The sequence below is a fragment of the Amphibalanus amphitrite genome, unplaced genomic scaffold, assembly GCF_019059575.1.
Source record: "Amphibalanus amphitrite isolate SeventyFive unplaced genomic scaffold, NRLGWU_Aamphi_draft 001249F_arrow, whole genome shotgun sequence".
Classification (NCBI taxonomy): Eukaryota; Metazoa; Arthropoda; class Thecostraca; order Balanomorpha; family Balanidae; genus Amphibalanus; species Amphibalanus amphitrite.
The window spans coordinates 143,081-164,647 of NW_024882742.1; the positions used below are offsets into that span (position 1 = coordinate 143,081).

Genomic DNA, 21,567 nt, shown 5'->3' on the forward strand with positions numbered 1-21,567 from the left:
TCCATCTGAGAGATCAATCCTTCACGGGAACGATGTTTACAACAAAGAAAACGTGGCAAAAGGTTGGTAGAACAATGAACATACATAGTACTGAGTAGCCCCCTGTTTAAAAGAAAAACATAACACAACATTTCTTCAAGGTGATGTTTGGAATATTTAAACGTATAAAAAACATGAATACTTTCAAGAACTCAGCTACCACGGAATAAGAAACAAATTCCCCAATAAATAATCTAAATCCGACGTAAGCAGTGGCCTTCAGAACAAAACACCTTTCAAGGACTTCCTGCCCGAGTAAGAACACCGCGTCCCTCTCCGTCAGACGCGTGCTCTGTATCGGCGCCTGCTCGGGTCATTAGCGGTAATTTAATCCGCCACCTTCTCAAGTCACCTCGGTCTCGCGTTCACTGGTCTGCCGGGGCCCGCAGAGTTACGGCGGCTGGAGTGAGCGCTGCGCCGCGGCCGGTCCGTCACCGGCGATAGCACACCGCCGCGCCCCAGCGCACTAATTAATTACGGCGCTGACGGCGCCCGGCACCATTAGCGGCTGAGTTGTGCGCGCGAGGCCGACGCACGTGCGTGTGCGTGACCACGGCGCACCGACCGGTCACGCACCGCCGGCCGGGCCGTGCGGCCACGGCCAGACCCAAATAGCTCGGTACGGCGCGCCGTCAGGCGTGGAGACACATCAGTCCTCATATCAACAGCTCTGTCAACGGTATGGTGAAGACTAGAGGCATTATATTCATCCGAGGCTTATTTACTACCACATTACCAAACACAAACACTATACTAAAATGAATGCTTAGAAACTCAAGAACACTAACTGAAGTAAAAGATGAACACATGCGCGCGCAATGTGCATTGTGCATGCCACTTGTACTCATCCATGCATACTGCATTCAAACATAGAAATGTAAGATCCGCCTAGCAACTGGTTGGATAATGCATAATCTTATTTTGTAACATTACCTATAACGAACTTGCAAATAAAAAAAATTCCACATTAATCGAGTAATCCACCACTGCCATCCTGCTGTCAATATCTGGCAGCCGAATAGATTCAATTTCGTTTACTAGCAATTAAATAAACAAAATTATACTCACACAAAGGTAAGATATTACATAACTAATTCCGCAAGTGGGTTATGTAACACCAGCTAGCTCTTGCAAATCTGTCTTCGATGCAGTAATGATGTTGTGATCCGTTTAGATTAAACGAATCCTCAAACACGCCTTAAAAATTTTCTGCTCAAAAGCGCAAATCCCTTGAAACATTTCAGCTGTGCTAATATTCGTCCTTGTATGGTCTCTCAACCTTCAAATGGTATTAGGTCCTACCCAAACCGCCTCATCATACCATGTTAGTGATATCACGATACCCAAAGAACAGGCGCTGGATTTTCCGGCCCCGGAACCACAGCAACGTCAGGCTCCTAGAAAACGCACCCATTTATTCTATTTTATTGACTCCATGAAGATGACATAACGATTTCGTTTATGCATATCGAGGACGGCGCGTAATCTATCTGTGCCATCTGAGCAGCGCTCAAAGACAACGGTTGGAGCAGCGGTGAGTCAACTCGGCACGCGCGGCAGTGTATCGCCATCGGGTTCAGTGCGTCATGCTCAGCTCCGGAGGACAGGGTGCGGTGTCAGGACCGCGGGGAGGACGGAGGAAGCGTCACTCCTCCTCGGGTCAGAACAGGGAGCCGGGGTCGGATACAGGTCAGCCGCCGCCAGCGGCCGCAGCGCTACTCGGAACTGTTACCCAATAATGCGTCATCGAGGCACGTAATCTACGCTATGAGAGTCACGGGAGATCGCTGGCCATGGTCGTATCAGTCATCGTGGGGAGACGGCCACCCACTACACGAGTTAACGTCCCGACAGCCGCATCAGTCTGCACCTGGTAGTCACATGAAACCACAGGTTTTGTATCAGCTATTCATCAGGCAGCCACTAACGTCCCTTCATTGTCCGTGCAGCTGCCGACTGATTTCAAATTGAGATTAATGAAGTATGGGTACCAATACCAACGGTAGGCATATCAGTACACATAAAGCTAAACAGAGGCAAGATTCGTCAATCCCCACAACCACCCACTCTCAATATACAACACAGATGAGCAATTCTCAAAAGTGCGTAGGCGATCAAATTGATCGATGCTGCATAACAGCACCAAAAAAGTCGGACCATAAAGGATGCAGTTGAATATTGATCAGCTACCGCGATTCCCAGAAGTGTGCGCGTACATACAACGAGCCGATCCGCGCGGCACGTTGGAATGATGATTGATTACGTTTCGAGATGTCGCCTTATAGCCTTCCGGCGTCGAGTCTTCAGGCGCGTAATCCTTCAGCCCACACGCAGTGATTCGTTGGATGATTCATCCGAAGGAAGGAGTTGGTAACCTTGCGCATCTGATGAGCTAACATTTTTCTGCGCTGCCACCGATAAATACACTTGCCGACTGAAAACTCATCTTGAAAAGAAATGCATCAACTATGCACTGGAAGACGCTTAGCAATAAACATATGTTATTCTCAAGATCCTATGCTTTCATATAACTACCATCTGTTACCTAACATCTAAATTAGATGTTCGATAGTACATATATATGTGAGCGGAGTATGCTGCCGAGCGATCGGTGCTATATGCTTAGCAAGCGTTACAGTCGCTAGCGACTGGTGCTACATGCTTAGCCAGCGTTGCAGTCGCCAGCGACTGTAGCTCAACACAAGCCAATAACACCATGTGTGTAAACAAGGTGCGTTACACGGAACAGGCGATACCGCATCAGGTACCGACCCAATCAACAATCACAAAATAGATATGCATAGCTGCCAAAACCAAAATTCAATAGAAAAAGAACTATCCAATCGGAACCAGCCGACTGTTTCATCATCGATGACTGACAAAGCGCTGACTGTTCATTACACTTAGGTGGTCAATCAGCGAGCCACCAGGAACGCAGAGATAAACTGACCAAGCAGAGATGCGCGGAACACGCGGAGGTAGAAAAGAACTTGTCATCAAATATAAGGTCCTGTTTTGAGTTAATTACAAATCGATACACGAATACACAAAAATAACTGGAGAAGGCGGACGAAACAGGACCAAACAGAACATGGGGCACGAAACAGGAGGACGCGTGGAGAGAAATACCTATAGACAGAACTGAGCGAGAAAGCCGCGGGTCGTCGGCTGCCGCCATCTCCTCCTCGGTATCTCCTCAGACTCACGGGGCAAGACGCTCATTAAGCACAATCAACACACGCCGAAATAGGCAAATTATGTTCGCGTCACAAACATATTTCACCTCAAGCAAAAACAAACAGGAACTCCTTCAAATCCTCGATCATCCGACACCTGCATCAGGAGATGGCTAATGAGGAAACCGGCGGAGGCGCGGCGCCTTTTGGCATTCTGGCGTCATTAGAGGCTGCGGTACGCGCCGGCGCCGGGTCAAGGGTGGCGGAATCGACGCGCGCGCGCCGCTCGGCGCTGACCACGAGCCACAGGGGATGATTGGACACGCGCCGCACAAAGCAGCGCCATTCATCTCAAACAGTCGGCCGACGCCGGCAGCCAGCCCCCAGACAATGATGGACTGTCGGCTACGTGACAAATATGTGGGGATTTCTGTTGTTCCCTTTGCTGATTAGGGGAAACACGCCCGGGAAACTAATAAGCCACGTAATTATGGTCATAGAAGAGCATAGAAGAAACATAAATCTCAGTAACCACCAACACAACAACTCGGTTAGCATTTTATTCCAATTTATCAAGTGCGCCAGCATTTCATTAACAAGACACAAAAGCAAAGCTCCATTGAGCTACAGTGGGTCACGATTGTTCAGGGGCTTCGTTTACTGAGTGCTATGCATTGCGAACGCTATTTATTGCGTTGTACGTGATTCCAGAAATTGATAAATATTTCTTCTCCGATTCGATCCTAATATCACACTAATGTAATTTGACCACAAATAAGCGCCTTGTCATAGTCTAGTCTTGAAGTCATGTCATAAATGTCATAACAAATAATAGTCTTGTGGGTCAATGAATAGACCCTATCCCGAAATTTGCCTTAAATGCAGAGCAAAAGCTTCATTTACCAATCCAACATGCCCCTTCAAAGGGCACAACTCCTTCTATGACCCTCTTTTAGGGCTGCCAGCTTGGCCCTAGTTCTATAACGTTCAGGTGTGTAGTTCTCGCCGTCCACGCTGCCCCGAGGAGGCATGGACTCATCCACGGTACAAAGGCGACTCAGTCACCAGGGTCGCCTTCTCTCCCATCCCAGACCGTCGGTCGGCGGACTGGTCACAAGGTCGGGGCGCCGAGCACAAAACACGGCGGGGGCAGCCGGCGCGGTCAGCGGCGTCAGAGGTCGGCCGGCAGCGCGGTCACGGACCGAGGACGACTCACACTCCCGGTCACGGACCGAGGACGACTCACACTCCCGGTCACGGACCGAGGACGACTCACACTCCCGGTCACGACGTCACGGACACGACGCGGAAGCTGCGGCAGCCCCAACCGCGCTGAATGGTTGTCAAAACACCGACGAGTTCGCTATGTTGTGGCGATGACAGATGATGGAATGAGATAGAGCGATCAAACAATCCATATCTGTTATTTGGATGAAAGATCGCACATAATTGAAAATGTGGGAACACGAGACCACGCCCTTTGTTTGCAATGTTGAGTATGCAAATCAGACAGGGCTAGGGAGAGCGCATCTTCGCTCTTAAAATGAAAAATAGAACACCTTGCAAACCAGGCTCAGTGGACAACGATTAAATAAACATGTAAAAATGCTAAGCTGTGCGAGCACCTTGTGCAATCGCAGATGTAGCCGTCACCACCGATCAAGAACGTCTACGTGGTCAAAATGGGTGCGTGACAACGGCGCAGTGCGTTCAACAAAACACCGCGTTCATTTACGAATGATTTATTTCACTTTAATGATTTGATTTATTTATTTCATTTACGAATGAAGCACTGAATTGGAACCTTCGTTATGCATACGAGATCATACCAACAATGAATACGAGACGGAGATTCATTGAACCAGCCATCATTAGTAGACGACGACAGAGGCAATATTCCCGCAAATCCCGCCGCAAACCACGCAAACCGAGAGCATTTCTATGTAAAAAGCCGCATCAGCCGGCCTCTGATCTCAGAAGAAAGCGGAGCATTTCACGGTGCCGCTATTGAAATCACCACTGCACTGGACCGAAAGGTGGCCGGTGAGCGTTGACGGATGGCCGGTGACTATCCCAGCCGTTGGTCAGTGACCTGTGGCCGCTGAAAGGTGATGACTGATCGTCACCCAGTTACCGAGGAGGAAAGGGCGACTCAATTATAAAGTGCTGATGCAGTTGCCAGCCGGTCCCTTTGACCGGGAGCCGTCCCCGGCCGGTCAGCGCATAACACTGGTCTGATGAAACACATCCGCTGCAGATCCACTCCTCCATGGAGACAGAGCTTTCCTTAGCAGCAGCTGCGGAGACGAAATACTGAAACTACGACTGTAACAGCGACTACTGGCATCATAACAAGCGGCCAGAATGTTTGTTGCGGACAAGGCCCGAGAAGGGAACCGATAAACTGAACTTACCATTGGATTTTATCAGGGAACTGAAACTGAAGCATTTAAATGAATAAATTAGTTTTTAAAGAGGGCAAAACTTCCAGAATACCCTTCACTGATAGGTAATACACTTCATAATATAATTAGTCTTCAGAATACATTCCTTTGGCAGTGGGCATCTACGACTCATATAGGTAAGGCAGAATGACGCTCTTCTGGCAACAAGTAAATACTGGGATAAAACATTACCGAGTCAAGACGAATGAGGTTGCCATAAAACCTTTTTAAAATCTTTTTACATCAAGCAGGCTGCTCAAGAAATGATTTCCAAATACCATGAACCATATACCCACCTACAACTAAATGAAATCATTATCTGTGAGCTTGATAACATAATTTATCTACATATTAGCGAAGAAACTTCATCCTAAGTACATATCTCATCCTAAACAAAAACTTACACAGGACAAATGCGAGGCCATGCAAGGCTACATCTTCCCAGCTCGGTTGGCACACGAAGACCTTCAACTCGTGCAAGGTGCTAATGGCCACCCAAGCAGCATGCATCCACAGCGTGAGAGTGATCTCGTGTGCTTGGTGGGATACGCCAATATTGAGTGTTTGACTTCTGTCCTGATATGGACGACAATGCCACGCTTCAGAAATCCTGGAAGTGAGTGTCGCCACAGGCAACAGGAGCGTGATAGGTACTCGCCTCAGTAATCGCATACACCTCGAATCATAATCAATTGCATCAGAAAATGGCGTCCTGGATTTAACACTGACGCAAGTTCCCTGCGCCCTGCATGCACGATTACATCCTAAGAAACCGCCCTGAAACCGCTCCCAAAATGTCACCTTCATTACGGAGCGAGCGAAGCGAGCGTAGTCTTTCCTTAGATTAACGGAAATTTCTGAGTATGAGCGGCCGGCCGGCCGGCCGGCCGGCCGTGGTCACGCTTTTGCGAGGCTTATATCTCAGCAACCACTTGACCGATTTACACGCGGTAATTTTTGTAGGGTAGCTTCATTCCTTCTACCAAGTATTGGACTATTGCCGATGCATGTGGGTGACCCCTTATGCACGTGCCACGTGCAAAACGAAGAGGTGTCACTTTTGTAATTGTTGCAATTTCTCAGTAACTACTTGGCCGATTGCGCTGAAAGTTGGCATGTAGGTAGGCACCCACTAGGCAATGCATATCCATGTGCCAGAATTGGGGTGCTGCTGCACGTGCGCACGTGCAGGGGTCGATTCCAGATCTCGAGAACGGCTGGACCGATGGCGCTCAAATTTGGCACATGGTTAGGGACCGGTTAGTAGGGTGCCGTGCAAAACTCAGTTGGGACCCATTTTGCACGTGCGCACGTGCAGGGTGCCACTTCCAGATCTCGAGAACGGCTGGGCCGATTGTGCTCAAATTTGGCACATCGCTAGAGACCGGTTAGTAGGGTGCCGTGCACAAGTCAGCTGGAGGTACCTCGTCGAAATTTCGCACGTGCAAGGCTCACCCTCTCGCTCGCTCCGTTAGTCGCCCCAAAAGGCGTTATACTGGTGTTATGAGCCACAACTCCCGATAGTTACGGAGCGAGCGAAGCGAGCGTAGTCTTTCCTTAGATTAACGGAAATTTCTGAGTATGAGCGGCCGGCCGGCCGGCCGGCCGTGGTCACGCTTTTGCGAGGCTTATATCTCAGCAACCACTTGACCGATTTACATGCGGTAATTTTTGTAGGGTAGCTTCATTCCTTCTACCAAGTATTGGACTGTTCCCGATGCATGTGGGTGACCCCTTATGCACGTGCCACGTGCAAAACGAAGAGGTGTCACTTTTGTAATTGTTGCAATATCTCGGTAACTACTTGGCCGATTGCGCTGAAAGTTGGCATGCAGATAGGCACCCACTAGGCAATGCATATCCATGTGCCAGAGTTGGGGTGCTGCTGCACGTGCGCACGTGCAGGGGTCGATTCCAGATCTCGAGAACGGCTGGACCGAGGGCGCTCAAATTTGGTACATGGTTAGGGACCGGTTAGTAGGGAGCAGTGCAAAAGTCAGTTGGGACACATTTTGCACGTGCGCACGTGCAGGGTGCCGCTTCCAGATCTCGAGAACGGCTGGGCCGATTGTGCTCAAATTTGGCACATCGCTAGAGACCGGTTAGTAGGGTGCCGTGCACAACTCAGTTGGAGGTACCCCCTCGCAATTTCGCACGTGCAAGGCTCACCCTCTCGCTCGCTCCGTTAGTCGCCCCAAAAGGCGTTATACTGGTGATACGGTCACGTGGTAATTCAAAGCATACCAAAGGAGTTGATTGAATGCTAATTACGATTCCAGCTCGCAGAATCCGACCAGCCCTAGGCAGGCAGAATTATCCAGAAGCAAGAGCGGCGTCGCCGTCCGCAGCAAGACAAGACCCGTCCATTACGCATAAGCGCATGCATGATGGAAGGGCGTGCTCGCTGCCCTGGGAAAACCTGACAGGCGACATATATCGGAATATGTGTCGCCCACTGCGTCAATCTGCCCGCCGGTGACAGAAGGGCGGGTCACTGCGGACGGGTCACCTGCCGGTCACTGACACAGGCAGGTGCGCAGGGTCGCTAGGTGTCCGGTCGCTAGGGAAGGCAAGTTACATGGCATATAGGGTGACGCAGGGACTCTGTGATGAGCAGCCGGGGCGGATAGGAGCCGCATAGCATAATGAAAGGCAGCTGCGCACTTGTGCGGAACTCCTCAAAGGCAGATATGTAATAACCCACTTCACTTCACTTCGGCACTCAAAACTGAAACCAGTTTCCAGCACTTGCACCTAAATGGAATGCAACTCTAAATTCTCATTTTGCACGTAGCGTGTATGTGATGAGTAATACCCGGCGTTATACGTGATCGCCTTTCATATTGCGATAAGGAACGATTAAATGTCTTGCCGTTTCCCATAAATCTTTTTAGCCAAAACAAATCAGAAAATAGCCTTTCAGACTTCATAGCCCAGCCTGTCTCTGTGCGTCAGCCGTCTCATCTCCAGTGCCACTGAGGACCCACTGACGCGCAGTGAGGCGCGCACACCGCCCGGTCGACCCGACCTCGTGTTCCGGAGGGGGCGGCAGCCCGGTGTTTGGACGGTTCCGGCCGACCCGGCCCGGAATGTGCCGGTCGGTCGGCCGCACAACAGACGCATCCAGAGGCCGGCCTTGGTGAGTCGGCAGTGACACATCTACCGTGACGGTGATGGTCTCCACAATCCGGCGAACCCCACAGGTTAGATCACAGTTCGTCAAACCTTATATGTCAGGTCAGATCAGTGTCTCCACAGTCCGCAGAACCCCACAGGTCAGAGCACAGTCTCCACAGTCCGCCGAACCTCACAGGTCAGATCACAGTCTCCACAGTCTCGGGGTTACAATACCCAGCAGTTTGCATAGTCCAGTCGGCCCTCACAGCTCCCTAGGTCCCACAAGACGGCACTATTCACTTCTGTCGATCGGGAGGGGACGGTCCGGCGTGCAACAACGGTTTTCATCCAGCATGATGGTTTTCGAAGTCTCCGTTGTCACCGTCTCTACGGTTCCCTCAATCCCTGCCCTCTACGGGCACCACATTCCAGCTACCTTCACATTACGGCTCCCGACTCAATATAGCGATATCCACAATAGCCTGTCCCAAAAGTGCCAACGCCATTGAAACCGCAGAGACACATGTTCCCTTGAGTCTCTAACAACAGAACATGAAACCCTGAAAAAATGAGAACGATTGAGTCAGGTTTAGGGGTCGCGCCATAACGCTTCATGCTGTTCTGGGTTGTTGCGAATTATCTAGTGTATACTGTGAATTAGTGAACTGGAATACAACTGAATGCAAAGTGAGTCACATCTCTGCCACCAATTACTTGCCTAGGCCTAACAGAAACTCAGAACACGTTCTTGGCAAGGTCAGCCTTCTTCTCGTCGCCCACCAACTGACGATGGCGGTGGACCAGTGCTGCTTCTGCTGTCCATCTCGTGTGATGGAGTTGTTGAACTTCTCGATGAGGGCGATTCCTCGTTCAGCTGCATCATTCACAGCTGACAGTGCAGCTGTTCTCTCCCTGGCATGCCTGTAGGCTGGATCGATGTCCCACTCACGAACGGGCCTGGTAAGGTCAGGAGATGCACCGAGGGGGTCGAAGAGGGACTTCGTTTTCGAGGTGACGCGTCCGTGGAGAGTCCCGTCCAGTTTGAGACCTTTACCTTCCAGCTTCTTCGTGCCCTTCCGAGCAGGATGAGAGAGGGCTGCAGCCATTTGTCGACGCTCTTCGTCGGGAACGTGAGTCGAAGAAATCTGATCTGTTCTTCAGATCTGATCAATGGTCATGTTAGGTCCGTCCTCCAATACGGAAGTGTCATTTGGAGCGGTGCAGCCCAGTCCCACCTGGTAGGTACGGCTGGAGCGGCTACAGCACCGCTGTCTCATGTGGCTAGGTGCTAAAACGCAGAGGAGCTGTCCTATGGACTATCGTAGTCTACTGCGAACCTTTAAAATTGAGTCCATCAAAGCCAGCCTCATTCACACCGATATCATGTTCTTGTACAACTCCGTCAGTCGTCACCACCTTACCTGGACTGCACTTACCTGGTATCGATGTTTGGTCTGAATGTGCCTGGGAGGCGTAACCGTCGCACAGACTTGTTTCATGTGCCCTTCGGGAGAGTGAACACCGTAAAGAACTGTCTTTCTGTGCGTATCCCTCGGTTGTGCAATCAATTTTTGGCACATAGCCCATCGGTGGACTTTTACCATCCTTCCACGTCCTTCCGGCGCGAGGCTTTCCAGTACGCCCGAACACTGGGCAGCTATATCGACTGATTTTATTTACTGTTTTCCATGTATGTACCTACCTATGTAATTTTATCACATGACTTCACGCTGAACTGGACCGATTTGCCTGTGGGTGTGATGTGGTATAAAAACAATAAACATAAAATCTACATTTTGGCGCGACCCCTAAACATTGACCGATTGACTCAAAAATTTGTAGGAAGCTTCCTTTTAGCAATGGGATGAAAAGCAAAGTGTGTTTGAATATGTGCTACACTTTTTGGATTTCCCTATATTAAAGTGGGACAGGCTAATCCACAATACGTCGGTTTCCAGCTCCCACAGTCCTCAGTCTCACCGTCCCGTCCCCACACATCATGCGTCATGTCACGTCATGCTTCAAAGATATCACTGAGAGGTGACAAACAGCGCCGGCCAGGGGCGTGACCTCGCCCGGTCCCGGGGCGTGACCTCGCCCGGTCCCGGAGCAGCGCACTGTTCACAGGCGCCGGACCCGACGACAGGCTCTGCCATCCGTCACACAGCCCGGAGTTTGGACGGCCTCGCCGCACAAAGGATGGGAGCTGGGGTGACGATCGATTTGGGAGAAAAGCACAATGCTAGGAGTCACCGATACTACCTGGAAACAGTAAACGTCGCCGAAAGCAGCAAGCAGACATTTAGCACCGTTTAAAACATGTGTAGAAGCCATTCAAGTTTCATCAGCCACTCTTCCTGAGTACCAATGGAGGTCCTCTGAAATCCGCCTAGTGTTATGATAAACTTTTTTTTTTTTTTACTTATACATAGCGGAACTCCCGACCCCAATAATCACAAACTCGTGCACATGTGATATATGTATTTGTCTGATTGGTCCATCTAAGGCACACGGCTAACTATCGTCCAGGCAAGACCAGCATTTGAACCCTGGAACGGCTTAATAACACGGGTGCCTCCCGATAAGCGAACAGGGATGACACACACGTTAATGACAGCACCTCTGGAAGGAAGGCAGAGGCCCATGACGTCGGCTTAGCATCGACAACGAATTCGGTGGAGGTCCTTCGGGACCGGCACTGCATGGTGTGGCCACGCCACAAGACCATGCTACAGACCAAAGGGCACTTACTGCGCCGCATACACCAGGCTATATGGTACAGCAGACACGAGTCAGAAAAGACGGCCATGATGCGGCAAACTGAGAGGAATGTATGGAAACCGGACGAAGACGCGAGACGGAGAAACAGCTGGAGATGGAAAGGAAGGACCAGTGATGCAAAATGGAATGGAGTCGCCGACTCAAAAATGACAAAAACGCCCAAAAAGAATAGCCGTGAGTTGGTGAACTGTTCAATCAAAAACCTGAAAAGCGATGTCTTCGATAAACAATGGCGAACAGCTGGGTGATAAAAGTAAAGCATGCTTTCAATACGGAAAGCCATAATCTCTTCGAGCATTCACCGGAATGAATCATCTCTAGCATTAAGTGATTGGGCCGTGAATATCCACCTCATGGAATGTGCCAAGCCAAGACGCCGCCATTTCGAAGTGCCGATGTCCACCCAAAATAAGCACAAAGGACGGAACAATACCAGTATTAAGACGGCACGCATTATCCGCACGCAGAGAGTATACAGACAGACACACACGCAAACACACTGTCGGACAGCGGACGCAGCTGCCACTTAATAGGACCGATTGCACCGATCGCGACCGCATCACTTTCGCGACCGACGCGACAGATCACCTTCACACCGAACATAACTAAACAATTATAAACAATCACGACAAATCGGGGCGAAGCTGAGTGGTTACATGATACACCGATCACTCGTCCAGCCGGCCGCAGATTATGAGGTGTACCTCACCGACTGTTATTGTGTGCTTCATGACGCGCCAATTTTGTTATTTTGGGCCCAGTCCACGCTCACTGAGCCACTCGGGCCCACATTTTACCCAGCACCCGGCCTCTGCACACTACGCAAGGCGTATGGCCAAACCGGGAGCTGCGACAAGAAACCTCAGCAACTGTTACTGACTCGCGCGATGCCTTCGCATCAGAAATACGCCTGATGCCCCACAAGGCAAGGCCGGAACAGCTAACTGGTCTTAAGATGTATGAAAACGGTTTCAAATAAATTCAAAGACTAACAGATGTTTAGCAGCGCAATGGAATTGCCCATTCATGGCCCGACTCCATCCACCCAAGATCCAGGCCCGTGTATCTCGGATGAAAAGTGTACGCGATTATTCGTATGAAGAGCTGAATGGCATGCCATTTTATGGTCAGGCATTGCTCTTAAGACCATCCTTGTGCTTCGGGCATTGATCAATGTTGAACCCAGTCTAATATACGATTATTTTTCTCGCATTTGGCAGTATTGATTGGAAGAGCACTTCTGGAAGAACACATTAGATTACAGAACATTTTCACAAGACAAAAAAAAAACTACGCATAAATTCGCGTGGCCAGAAAACATGGCCGATGTTTTGATGATGAGTACAATCCTTGCAGACACCACGGACCATCGCTTGGCACGAGCAGAGGACTAGCTACCTGGCGCGACGCGGCGACTGGGGCGATCTCTGCCGGCCGGTCACCAGAGCCAGCCAGCGGCCGACCGCCGCCGCGCCAGACATGCAGCGCTACCTACGTAGGTACTGGCGATCTACGGGCGGACGCGAGGCGCCACCTACCGGCCAGCACAGCCTCTCTGAGCCCGTCCGGAGCCCCACTAGGCGTTGGCGGAGGGCGCGGGGGCCGCGGTGGTAGCGTTTTCCGGCCGCGCCCGGTACCACATCGTCTCCTTGAAGATGAACCACAGGTTGGCCGCCCACACGAACATATTCAGGAAGCCGAAACACTGTCGGAAAGGACAGAGAAGCGTTAAACTTTAGCAGGGTAGTAACAGATGAAAGCTCACGGCCAGGCATGAGTGCCGACTGCCGAGTGAATGGTCTCACTAGTGAACAATGGAGACGATAGCCGGCAAGCAACAAGTCACCGATAAGGAACGGAGAGCAAATAGGCGGGGTCAAACGCAAACACTCACTGGGCTGACTCGGCTTCGGTCGACACACGGTTCATCGGTTATCGCACAAATATCTGCACTTATGTTGCGACACCAAACGAGATAGACACGTTACACTGTTAAAGGTTACATTGATAGTGGTCCGCGAGTCCTAGATAGCCAACATTGTCCCGAAAACTTGCACGTTAATCACGGTGGCCTGAATGGAAGCCACTAGGTAAAATAAGCTTCGACACTCCATAGGTCAAATACGTAGCTGTCATATGCGAGGAAGGTGACACCAATGGTCCCGTTTGTCCGTCAACGTCTCGGACTAAGCAACAAGCAATCAATCTGAATTATCCAATAAGTAGGTATCTTACTGTAATACCTAAAATTAGAGAACATAGCCTTATCATGAACTGTAGAGCAACGCATGGACCCCAGTGGACCTTTGTCTACATCAACTTTGTGTTCATTGTAAAAGCTTCTTCAAAGAATTTGAAAATATCTACAATTCTAATCGATGACTAAGAAAGAAAGCCAGCATGCGTCCCTACCGAAATATGACTATGCCCTCCCGACTCTCAAGCCCGTCCTCTCCAGCCCGCCGCTCCCTCTGCCAACTCACCAGGGAGGCGTTCAGTTTGCCGAACGACCCACGGTGGTCATCTCCGTTCACCGAGCACTGGACGCCGATCAGCTGGTCACAGAGACGCGAGAGCGCCGGCTCCGGATCGGAGCCGTCGGCCAGCGTCGACATGCCGGCCGCCCACGCCGCCGCCGCCACCAGCCAGAGGAACGCCAGAGCCGCGTGCAGCACAAAGTCCTGACAGCGACGGTGGATAAGGGTAGGAGACGGCGAATAACCGTCACAGGGGTAGATTTACTGGGTGTTATAGTAAACACAAAGTGAAAATGAACTCATAGAAACGATACATTACAATGCCACAACCAGTTAAGAGTAATACACGTCAAGGCATTTAAAAACCGAAACTGTCTGTCACATATGACCGCCAGATTTTAATCGAAGCTACAGACCAGACATCATCGGTCATAAGCAGGATACAGCAGATAGAGGCAACCTTAGGATATGCAAAACAGAACTAAAGCCCACAGCCCCCTGTACTGCAATATCACCCCCACGGTCTTAGAGCTCACCGCAGAGGGGATCAGGCGTCTGCCGATGTACATGTCGTGCAGCAGGACGTATCCGACCAGCGCCAGCACCGCGTACAACATGCAGATGACTCCGAGCGCCACGAAAAACTTGGCCTGGGGCGACACGTCGGTGGGGAAGTGGAAGCTGGCGGTCTGCGGCGGGCTGGAGCAGAGTGTCTGACGGATGAGCACCGCGTCCAGCCTGCCGACGGGGGGCCGAACGGGGGCTCAGTAACACAGAGTGGTATAGTCTGCAATTCGAGCGACGGGTAATCTGATGATTGACAGTGGTGAAAGATGTCCAAAGTTCTTCTATTAAATTTCTCGTAATGAACAAGAAGTTGGGAAAGTTAGAAAAAACCGTACATAGAAAAAAAATCAGTATGCATCCAATTGTACAACACATTATCGATGCTCTTGAACAGAGAAGAATACACAACATCTTAGCTCAAGATATAAGGAACAACCACCTGACCAAGAAATACCCGCAGATTTTGATGCAACTCACGCGAACGGATACTCGACGGTATTTCTGACAACATCGTTCAGTCCGCCCTGGCAGTTCGGGACCGTGGCGTGGAACGTGAAGTAGGTGCTGAAGCTCACTGTGGTGGAAAATGCCAGGATCGCCAAAAGCTGTCAAAGTGATCCATGGTCAATGGTTGGTGCCTCGTATTGCATGATACTAGCAGGGTGCAGGACCGTACATGCCAGCTGCAGGTCACTCGCTGCATGCTAACTGTGAAAGGTGGTTATAAAACAATTAACATGCTTAATATGACTCATGCATAGTGCATTGCAAGGTCTGTGGAGCATGTTGACTGCAATCAGGCATCTCAAACATAACAACTTTTTCGTTTATAACTATTCCAGTTAACCCGCGCCCCGTTGGACTCTGCCGAGCAACGCGCCCCGTTGGGGGGGGGGGCATTTTGGCCCCCCCCCCCTAAGATCTCGAGAACCACGCAACATAGCGACAAGCGGTAAACGGCGTTGGATAGCCCCAACGGGGAACTACCTTGTGACCCAATTTTATTGACCTAGGTCAAACCGATGACGTCACAGGTCAGGTCAAAGGTCCAATTTTCACCGTTTACAGGCACTTCAAGAAATGCGTTGTAAAATCGAGTAAAATGCATTTCATTGAAAATCATCGATGGGGAAATGTTCTTCAAACACATATTTTGCTATTTGAGGTCACTGATACCAGGTCAGGTCACAGAGGTCAGGTCACGGGGGGGGGGTCACAATATGAAAGTGTCGTGTGATACATGTTTTATGGTCCATTTTACATGACAAATGCGATTATATGGGTCAGGCAGCCTTTGGGGCCAGCTTAGATCACGTTTTGGTCAAGGTCAGGTCAAGGTCAGGTCAAGGTCAGGTCAAGGTCAGGTCAAATTAGGTCAAATTTCAAAGTTAATATTTTTGCATAAAATGGGTATCGAATCGATGCAGCTCGTCACGGGGAGTTCAATGGTGGTCTTTGTTTTGCCGTACGTGGTCTAGAATTGCTAAAAATTGAGTTCAAAAATTTGACGTCATCATTTTTGAACAGTTTTTTCGCTATAACTTGGCCAAAAAACGAGATATCGATCTGAAATTTGGTATGTATATAGAAGAGCGCTGGGACTATTACATACATTCCGGTATTTCGAAATTCGGAAAATTTTTGGATTTTTTTCAAAGTTTTTCTAAAAAAATCAATTTTTTGAATTTTTTTTTTGGTCAAAAACCAAAAATTTTGAAAATCCGAGATAGCAGTTTTGTAGCGCCGCTTTTTGTCTACTAGAACATATAAAGAACTTTGAAATTGCTTGACAACTGTAGATTTGGTGAGCGTTTCAAGATTGCATGTTTTTTGCTCATTTTTGCTCGAACATGACCTCAGTTTGACCTCAATAACTCCTGACCATAGGTGACCTAAGACTTGAAATTTGGTGTGAAGGTGTCAAATTGATGCCCGGGAAGGTACTGAAAATATGGCGGCGCTGCGCGCCGCCGTTTTCTTGCTATTCAGGAAAAACCACAGGGGGGGGGGGCAAAATGGCCCCCCCCAACGGGGCGAGGGTTAATAGTAAAACAGAGCCTTGTGCAGGAAATCACACAGCTCACTGGAAGTAAAGTAAAACTAAATCTAGCAGCACAAGTCACATCAAAAGCCACTTACAAACTGCAGTATCTTTATAAAGCCACGGGGCTCTTTTAGAACTTCCACATGCACTTGAAGCATAATGACAGCGTGGGTGAGCTTGCAAGTCTGGAATAAAAACAGGCTGAGCTAACTAACACTATCAAACATTTTAACATCCATACATAAGTGAATTAGCTAAAAATAAAAGCTCATTCTCATAACAAAACTGAAAAGCTGAGAAGACCTTAGCATGGTTAATTAGGAAACATCTATTACACACATACACAAACATGAAATGAAATAAGCTTTTAGAGATTATTGAATGACATTTACAAAGAAAAAGAAAAGAAACTTTCAAATGCAGCTGTCTTTGCATTGTGTGCAAAGCATATATGTAACAACAACATGTCTTGTGCCATAAACAAACATCAGCTGCAGAATATGTCATGTCATTCACAATCGAATAGCATAGAGGGAGCTACTGATAACAGCCTTATAGTTTTATAAAGGCCCAAGTCTGATGTACTGAACAAAGTGGCGATACTATACTTGTTCTGAGCTATTCCAAACAGTAATTTGACAAAGATGACATCAATTTCAGGGATGTAGATTAAAGGTGTGGACCAAGGTACTGGAGAGGCGGGGTGAAAACAATGGAAAAAATAGCCACTGAGTTTGTCGTGTTGGTTATGCACTTGCCCTAGGCTAAGACCATTCTGTCAGAATGGGTATACCTAAAAAAATGCTGCCCAGAAATTTTTAAGAAAGGGCCATCCCAGACCCAGACTCAAGTTCAAGTTATGCTCCTACCAGAGCTGGACCCCCACTGGTTTCCTGGTAAACCAGCCATGACAACCTAGACAGAAAAAAACATGGTAAAAATGGGGATGATTGTGGGAACATGGCTTGCATGGTTTCATGATTGCGTTTCATGGCTTGAAGCTACCTGGCATTACAGTATTGCGGGAGCTGACATCTTCAATGGGAGGCCGGTGAAAACAGGGCGCCGGAGGGCATATTAGTCACGTGACATTTGGAACTTCTCCCCCTCCGTGGGCCTCCATGGGGCCTTCTACATACTAAATGTCACGTCACACGTGTGAATTTTACGAACCTTGATCAAACCACCCCAGGCGCCCTGTTTTTACCGTCGTCCCTTAAATGTACCTATGTCATGTGAATTCAAATTGGGGCCCAACCCTGGCTTTTCACTAGCTCTCAAATATGAACTTTAACTATACCTACTAGGTTGATGATGCCACAAGTACTGGAGCCAGTGGCGGACCGGGAGGACAAATAAGGATTACCCCTCTGCCTCCCAAACGGCACAATTCAAATTGTGACATTACTGTACTGCCCCTACTTCAACCCACAGGTTGAGGTTGCATTACATTTGCAGGAGAAGCTAAAAAGCCATAAAAAACATCCGTATCACAATCACATTCAAAATACCTATGTAATGGCATCTTACCAATGAAATCCCGCTAATTGTTATCTCTCCTCGACTTTGAAAGAAATGTGTGTATTTAGTAGGCTTATGGCAGCGACCAGCGACGGTATCTCGCACATGACTCGTCTTTCTGTTCAACAGAAAGGCACTTTCTAAAAATCATCTGATGTTGCCAGGCAACCTGCAACAGCCGCAGCTCGTGAATGGTTTAAGCCAATTACCTTCAGCAATTGACGCTCCGATCGCACAAACCTTTTTTCCGAATACGTTTTTGAACACTACCGCCAGGACGTTGATGAGTGGGGGATTTTCTTGTTGCTTTTAGGGCAAATGCAATTAATTAAGATATTTTAGCTGATCCAGGTAAACACAAGTAATATGTCATTTATTTTCTGATAAGTTTTAGACAGATTAAGCTGTTTGCTTCAGATCCACGTGTGTTATGTGTGTTCAAGTTAACTCAGATTTGTTTTTGTTTCCATTCTATCAGGTAGGTAGGCAACTGGTGGCATTTATTTGATCATGCAGGAGTACAGTTTTTCGCCAGTATGTTGTAACTATTGTCTGAATCCTGGTTATGGTGATTGTGATTGCTCAGATTGGCACATTGACCTGTTTTGGCAGGTTCAGTCATGGATGGATTGGAGGCCGCAGCTGTCTCTGTACTAAAGCGAGCAGTAGAGTTGGATACAAAACGCCGCTGGACAGAGTCAATGACATGTTATCAAGAAGGCCTCCACCTTCTGATGGAAGTTATAAAGGTCAGCTGACAGGTTATCTAAGGGCTTGTCATCATGCTGCAGGCCGAAGGGCCTACCTAGGTTGTTAAGAGCTGGTTATCAAGTAGGTAATTTGTTCAGATGTGTGTACTGTGCATCATCATCAAATTATTGTCTCATCATCATGGATAATTTGGTACCTATAAGCACAACATATTGTGTTTTGGACAAATACTTTGTGAAATACAAACCCACCCATCTACCCATTTATCTGTTAACCAATCCATAAAACTTTTTCTACATTTTCTTAGTCAATGGTAAGTTCTTATTTACTGCCTACAGCATTTTCTCTGACTTTGAACACTCGTTAAGTCACTTAAGTCATGCCCTGCTGAGGGTTTTACTTTCTTCATTCTTTCTTCACCAGTGGTGTTGTGGGTGCTTCAGCCAGCACTATGAGTCACATCCCCAGCCTCTGTCACCCAGGCTGGTTGACATCCTTGGTAGAAACATACTCCTCAGTCTCAGTGAACAAGCACAATGTCTGCTGATTGCCCACAGGGCCTACCAGAGGGTTCACGGCGCTCAGCGTTCCGCACCAAAGCCACAGAATACATGGACCGTGCCGAGAAACTTAAGACTCAAATCGAGGCAGAGAAGCGACTTGGCAAGTACCACGAGCAGTTACACATCGATGAGGACTCGACGGGTCACAGCTACGAGAGTGTGTTCGGCAGGTTCCTGGACAGCGCTGTTACCGTGGTTGAAGTGGAGGACCCCTACATCCGCGCCGTGCACCAGGTGCGCGGTAGGAGGGGTGGGAGAGGCACGCCAGTAAAAAGTCACATCTCGGAAGTGCATAGCCATCATACTGGATGGAATGCGCGTGAATTCACTAAGTGTCTAACAAGACGGTACTAATTCAAATTAGTAATTTGTAATTATCCGCCGTCTGATTGTCCTCCGTCTGTCCGCAGTGTTACAATTTTCTCCGGCTGTGTGAGCTGTGCGTGCGCAAGTGTCCGAGACTGCGTCAGATCACCCTGCTGACTGGCTCGGACCCGGGTGATGCCGACGCGCAGAGGGAGCGGCTGAACAAGATCGGAGCGTCCCTCTCTGAGCGCGGCGTCAAGCTGGCCATCACCTTCTCGGAGACGCTGCACGACCGGGAGATCAGGTCAGTGTGGCTACACCTCACGCTATGCCATGCATCCAAGACCATTCTTAACCGTGTGTTTTATGAACAATCCACGTGGTTGTTGTAAATCGATCGAATGTCCGCGAATGTTGCGACTGTTGTGTGTAGACATGCTGTCTCGGTAATGATAAGGGACTGACCAAGGCCCCAAAAACAAGGGACTGACTATGAAATGGCCGTCAGATGTCCCGATACGTTAGCGACATCATTGCTTGAACGCATTAAGTAAATAACCTGTCCAGCGCCAATCGAGCTGTGCCACACGCTTATCAAGCGTGCGTTCGGTACTGGATAATATATATTAACACATGGTTTCCCGTGTGTAAATGGTTTTAACGCACGACGTGGATGGATTGGAGCACGAGTGTGTTAATGCACGAGTGAAACGAGTGCATTAACGCACAAGTGCTCCATTCCATCCACGAGTGCGTTAAAACCATTTATGCACGGAAACCATGTGTTAAACTAATTAATACATGCTTAACGGTGCGAATTTAAATTAAAATTAATCTTAGTCCATGACATTAAAAGGGCCTTTTATGGGAATTCTTAGAAGGAAGTCAATGACCCTTCCGAAAAATTTCAGTCGAGAAATTCATCACTGCACGAGCGTGCACCAATTTAAATTGGTGCACGGCTACCTTCGAATTAACGCACGGTTAATCTCCAGTGAACGCACCGTAAAGTATGTATTAATCAGGGATAGTTTTCCGGGATCACCGGGATCATTCGGTGTTTTAGGCGGCTGACACTGTACAACGAACGGACATGACAACGAGTAAAAGAGCCATTCGTGAAGCAAAAAATATAAAAATGTGACTAATTGCATCGATGGTCCCTGCAATACCAAATTATTACCGGCGATCCCGCATAATTATCCCTCATTTTGCGGATGCTGAACTCACGCGAAATCAACAATGCTTCATCTTTCATTTTTCAGAATAAACAACGGGTGGATAATAAAGATCGGGCGCGGACTCAGTTACTTCAAGCCACCGGCCAGCAAGTTTTGCCTGGGGTACAACGACCTAGACCTACGGCCATGTCAAGAGACAACAGTTGATATAATACACAAGGCTGCATCTAAATAATGCCACGACGCTAGCAGCCAAGTCTGACGCCCTATGCTGTGATACTGATGACCATTAACCAGATGATGTTCAGACTCTTGTCATCGAGAGACAAACAATTTTGATGCATCGTGCATGCAACACTGGTGTGATTCATCTTGTGTTGACTATCGACGTGATTTTTATGCCCTGTTCTTGTAAGATAGTGATCGTTGCTTCGTGCTTTCAGATGTATTGTTACCCAAGCACAACTATCATCTGGTATGGCGTGACCAGACTGTTCTTCCAGCGTCGTATGCTGTGAATGAGCCCTGTAATACTATTTTAAAATGTTTAAGCGTTTTTCAAACGTCACCCGTGCCGCTTGGTGTGGGTACTACAACGAAATGCACGACTGCCACGTGCAAATCCGATATAAGCGGCGAT

General features: G+C 48.6%; 2 protein-coding genes across 6 annotated transcripts; one reads left to right on the plus strand and one right to left on the minus strand.

Annotated features, from left to right (window-relative positions):
* Window positions 1-11,242: 11,242 nt before the first annotated feature.
* Window positions 11,243-18,254, minus strand: LOC122371485 (synaptophysin-like protein 2). 4 transcript variants are annotated; one of them, XM_043347837.1, is made up of 6 exons: window positions 18,176-18,254; window positions 16,741-16,830; window positions 15,079-15,206; window positions 14,571-14,772; window positions 14,041-14,238; window positions 11,243-13,262 (listed from the first exon to the last, which is right to left on the minus strand). In XM_043347837.1, the coding sequence occupies exons 2-6, from the start codon at window positions 16,801-16,803 to the stop codon at window positions 13,134-13,136; spliced, it is 720 nt and encodes a 239-aa protein (XP_043203772.1). In that variant the 5' UTR covers window positions 16,804-16,830; window positions 18,176-18,254; the 3' UTR covers window positions 11,243-13,133. The 4 variants fall into 4 exon arrangements, with proteins under 4 accessions (XP_043203772.1, XP_043203773.1, XP_043203774.1 ...); XM_043347838.1 differs by having other exon boundaries at window positions 16,741-16,846; window positions 18,176-18,217; XM_043347839.1 differs by lacking the exon at window positions 18,176-18,254 and adding an exon at window positions 17,950-18,165.
* Window positions 18,255-18,434: 180 nt separating this feature from the next.
* Window positions 18,435-21,475, plus strand: LOC122371486 (MIT domain-containing protein 1-like). 2 transcript variants are annotated; one of them, XM_043347842.1, is made up of 5 exons: window positions 18,435-18,517; window positions 18,779-18,915; window positions 19,435-19,674; window positions 19,851-20,050; window positions 21,012-21,475. In XM_043347842.1, the coding sequence occupies exons 2-5, from the start codon at window positions 18,787-18,789 to the stop codon at window positions 21,160-21,162; spliced, it is 720 nt and encodes a 239-aa protein (XP_043203777.1). In that variant the 5' UTR covers window positions 18,435-18,517; window positions 18,779-18,786; the 3' UTR covers window positions 21,163-21,475. The 2 variants fall into 2 exon arrangements, with proteins under 2 accessions (XP_043203777.1, XP_043203778.1); XM_043347843.1 differs by having other exon boundaries at window positions 18,455-18,644.
* The last annotated feature ends 92 nt before the right edge of the window (window positions 21,476-21,567 follow it).

Excerpts from the sequence above, each read along its gene's own strand:
- LOC122371486 (XM_043347842.1), top strand. The coding sequence starts at position 18,787 with ATGGATGGATTGGAGGCCGCAGCTGTCTCTGTACTAAAGCGAGCAGTA. Across the intron at positions 18,916-19,434 it reads TTCTGATGGAAGTTATAAAG|GGCCTACCAGAGGGTTCACG; the intron begins GTCAGCTGACAG and ends GATTGCCCACAG. Across the intron at positions 20,051-21,011 it reads CTGCACGACCGGGAGATCAG|AATAAACAACGGGTGGATAA; the intron begins GTCAGTGTGGCT and ends TTCATTTTTCAG.
- LOC122371485 (XM_043347837.1), bottom strand. The coding sequence starts at position 16,803 with ATGCTTCAAGTGCATGTGGAAGTTCTAAAAGAGCCCCGTGGCTTTATA. Across the intron at positions 15,207-16,740 it reads TTATAAAGATACTGCAGTTT|CTTTTGGCGATCCTGGCATT; the intron begins GTAAGTGGCTTT and ends TCACTTTGACAG. Across the intron at positions 13,263-14,040 it reads GCAAACTGAACGCCTCCCTG|TGTTTCGGCTTCCTGAATAT; the intron begins GTGAGTTGGCAG and ends CCTTTCCGACAG.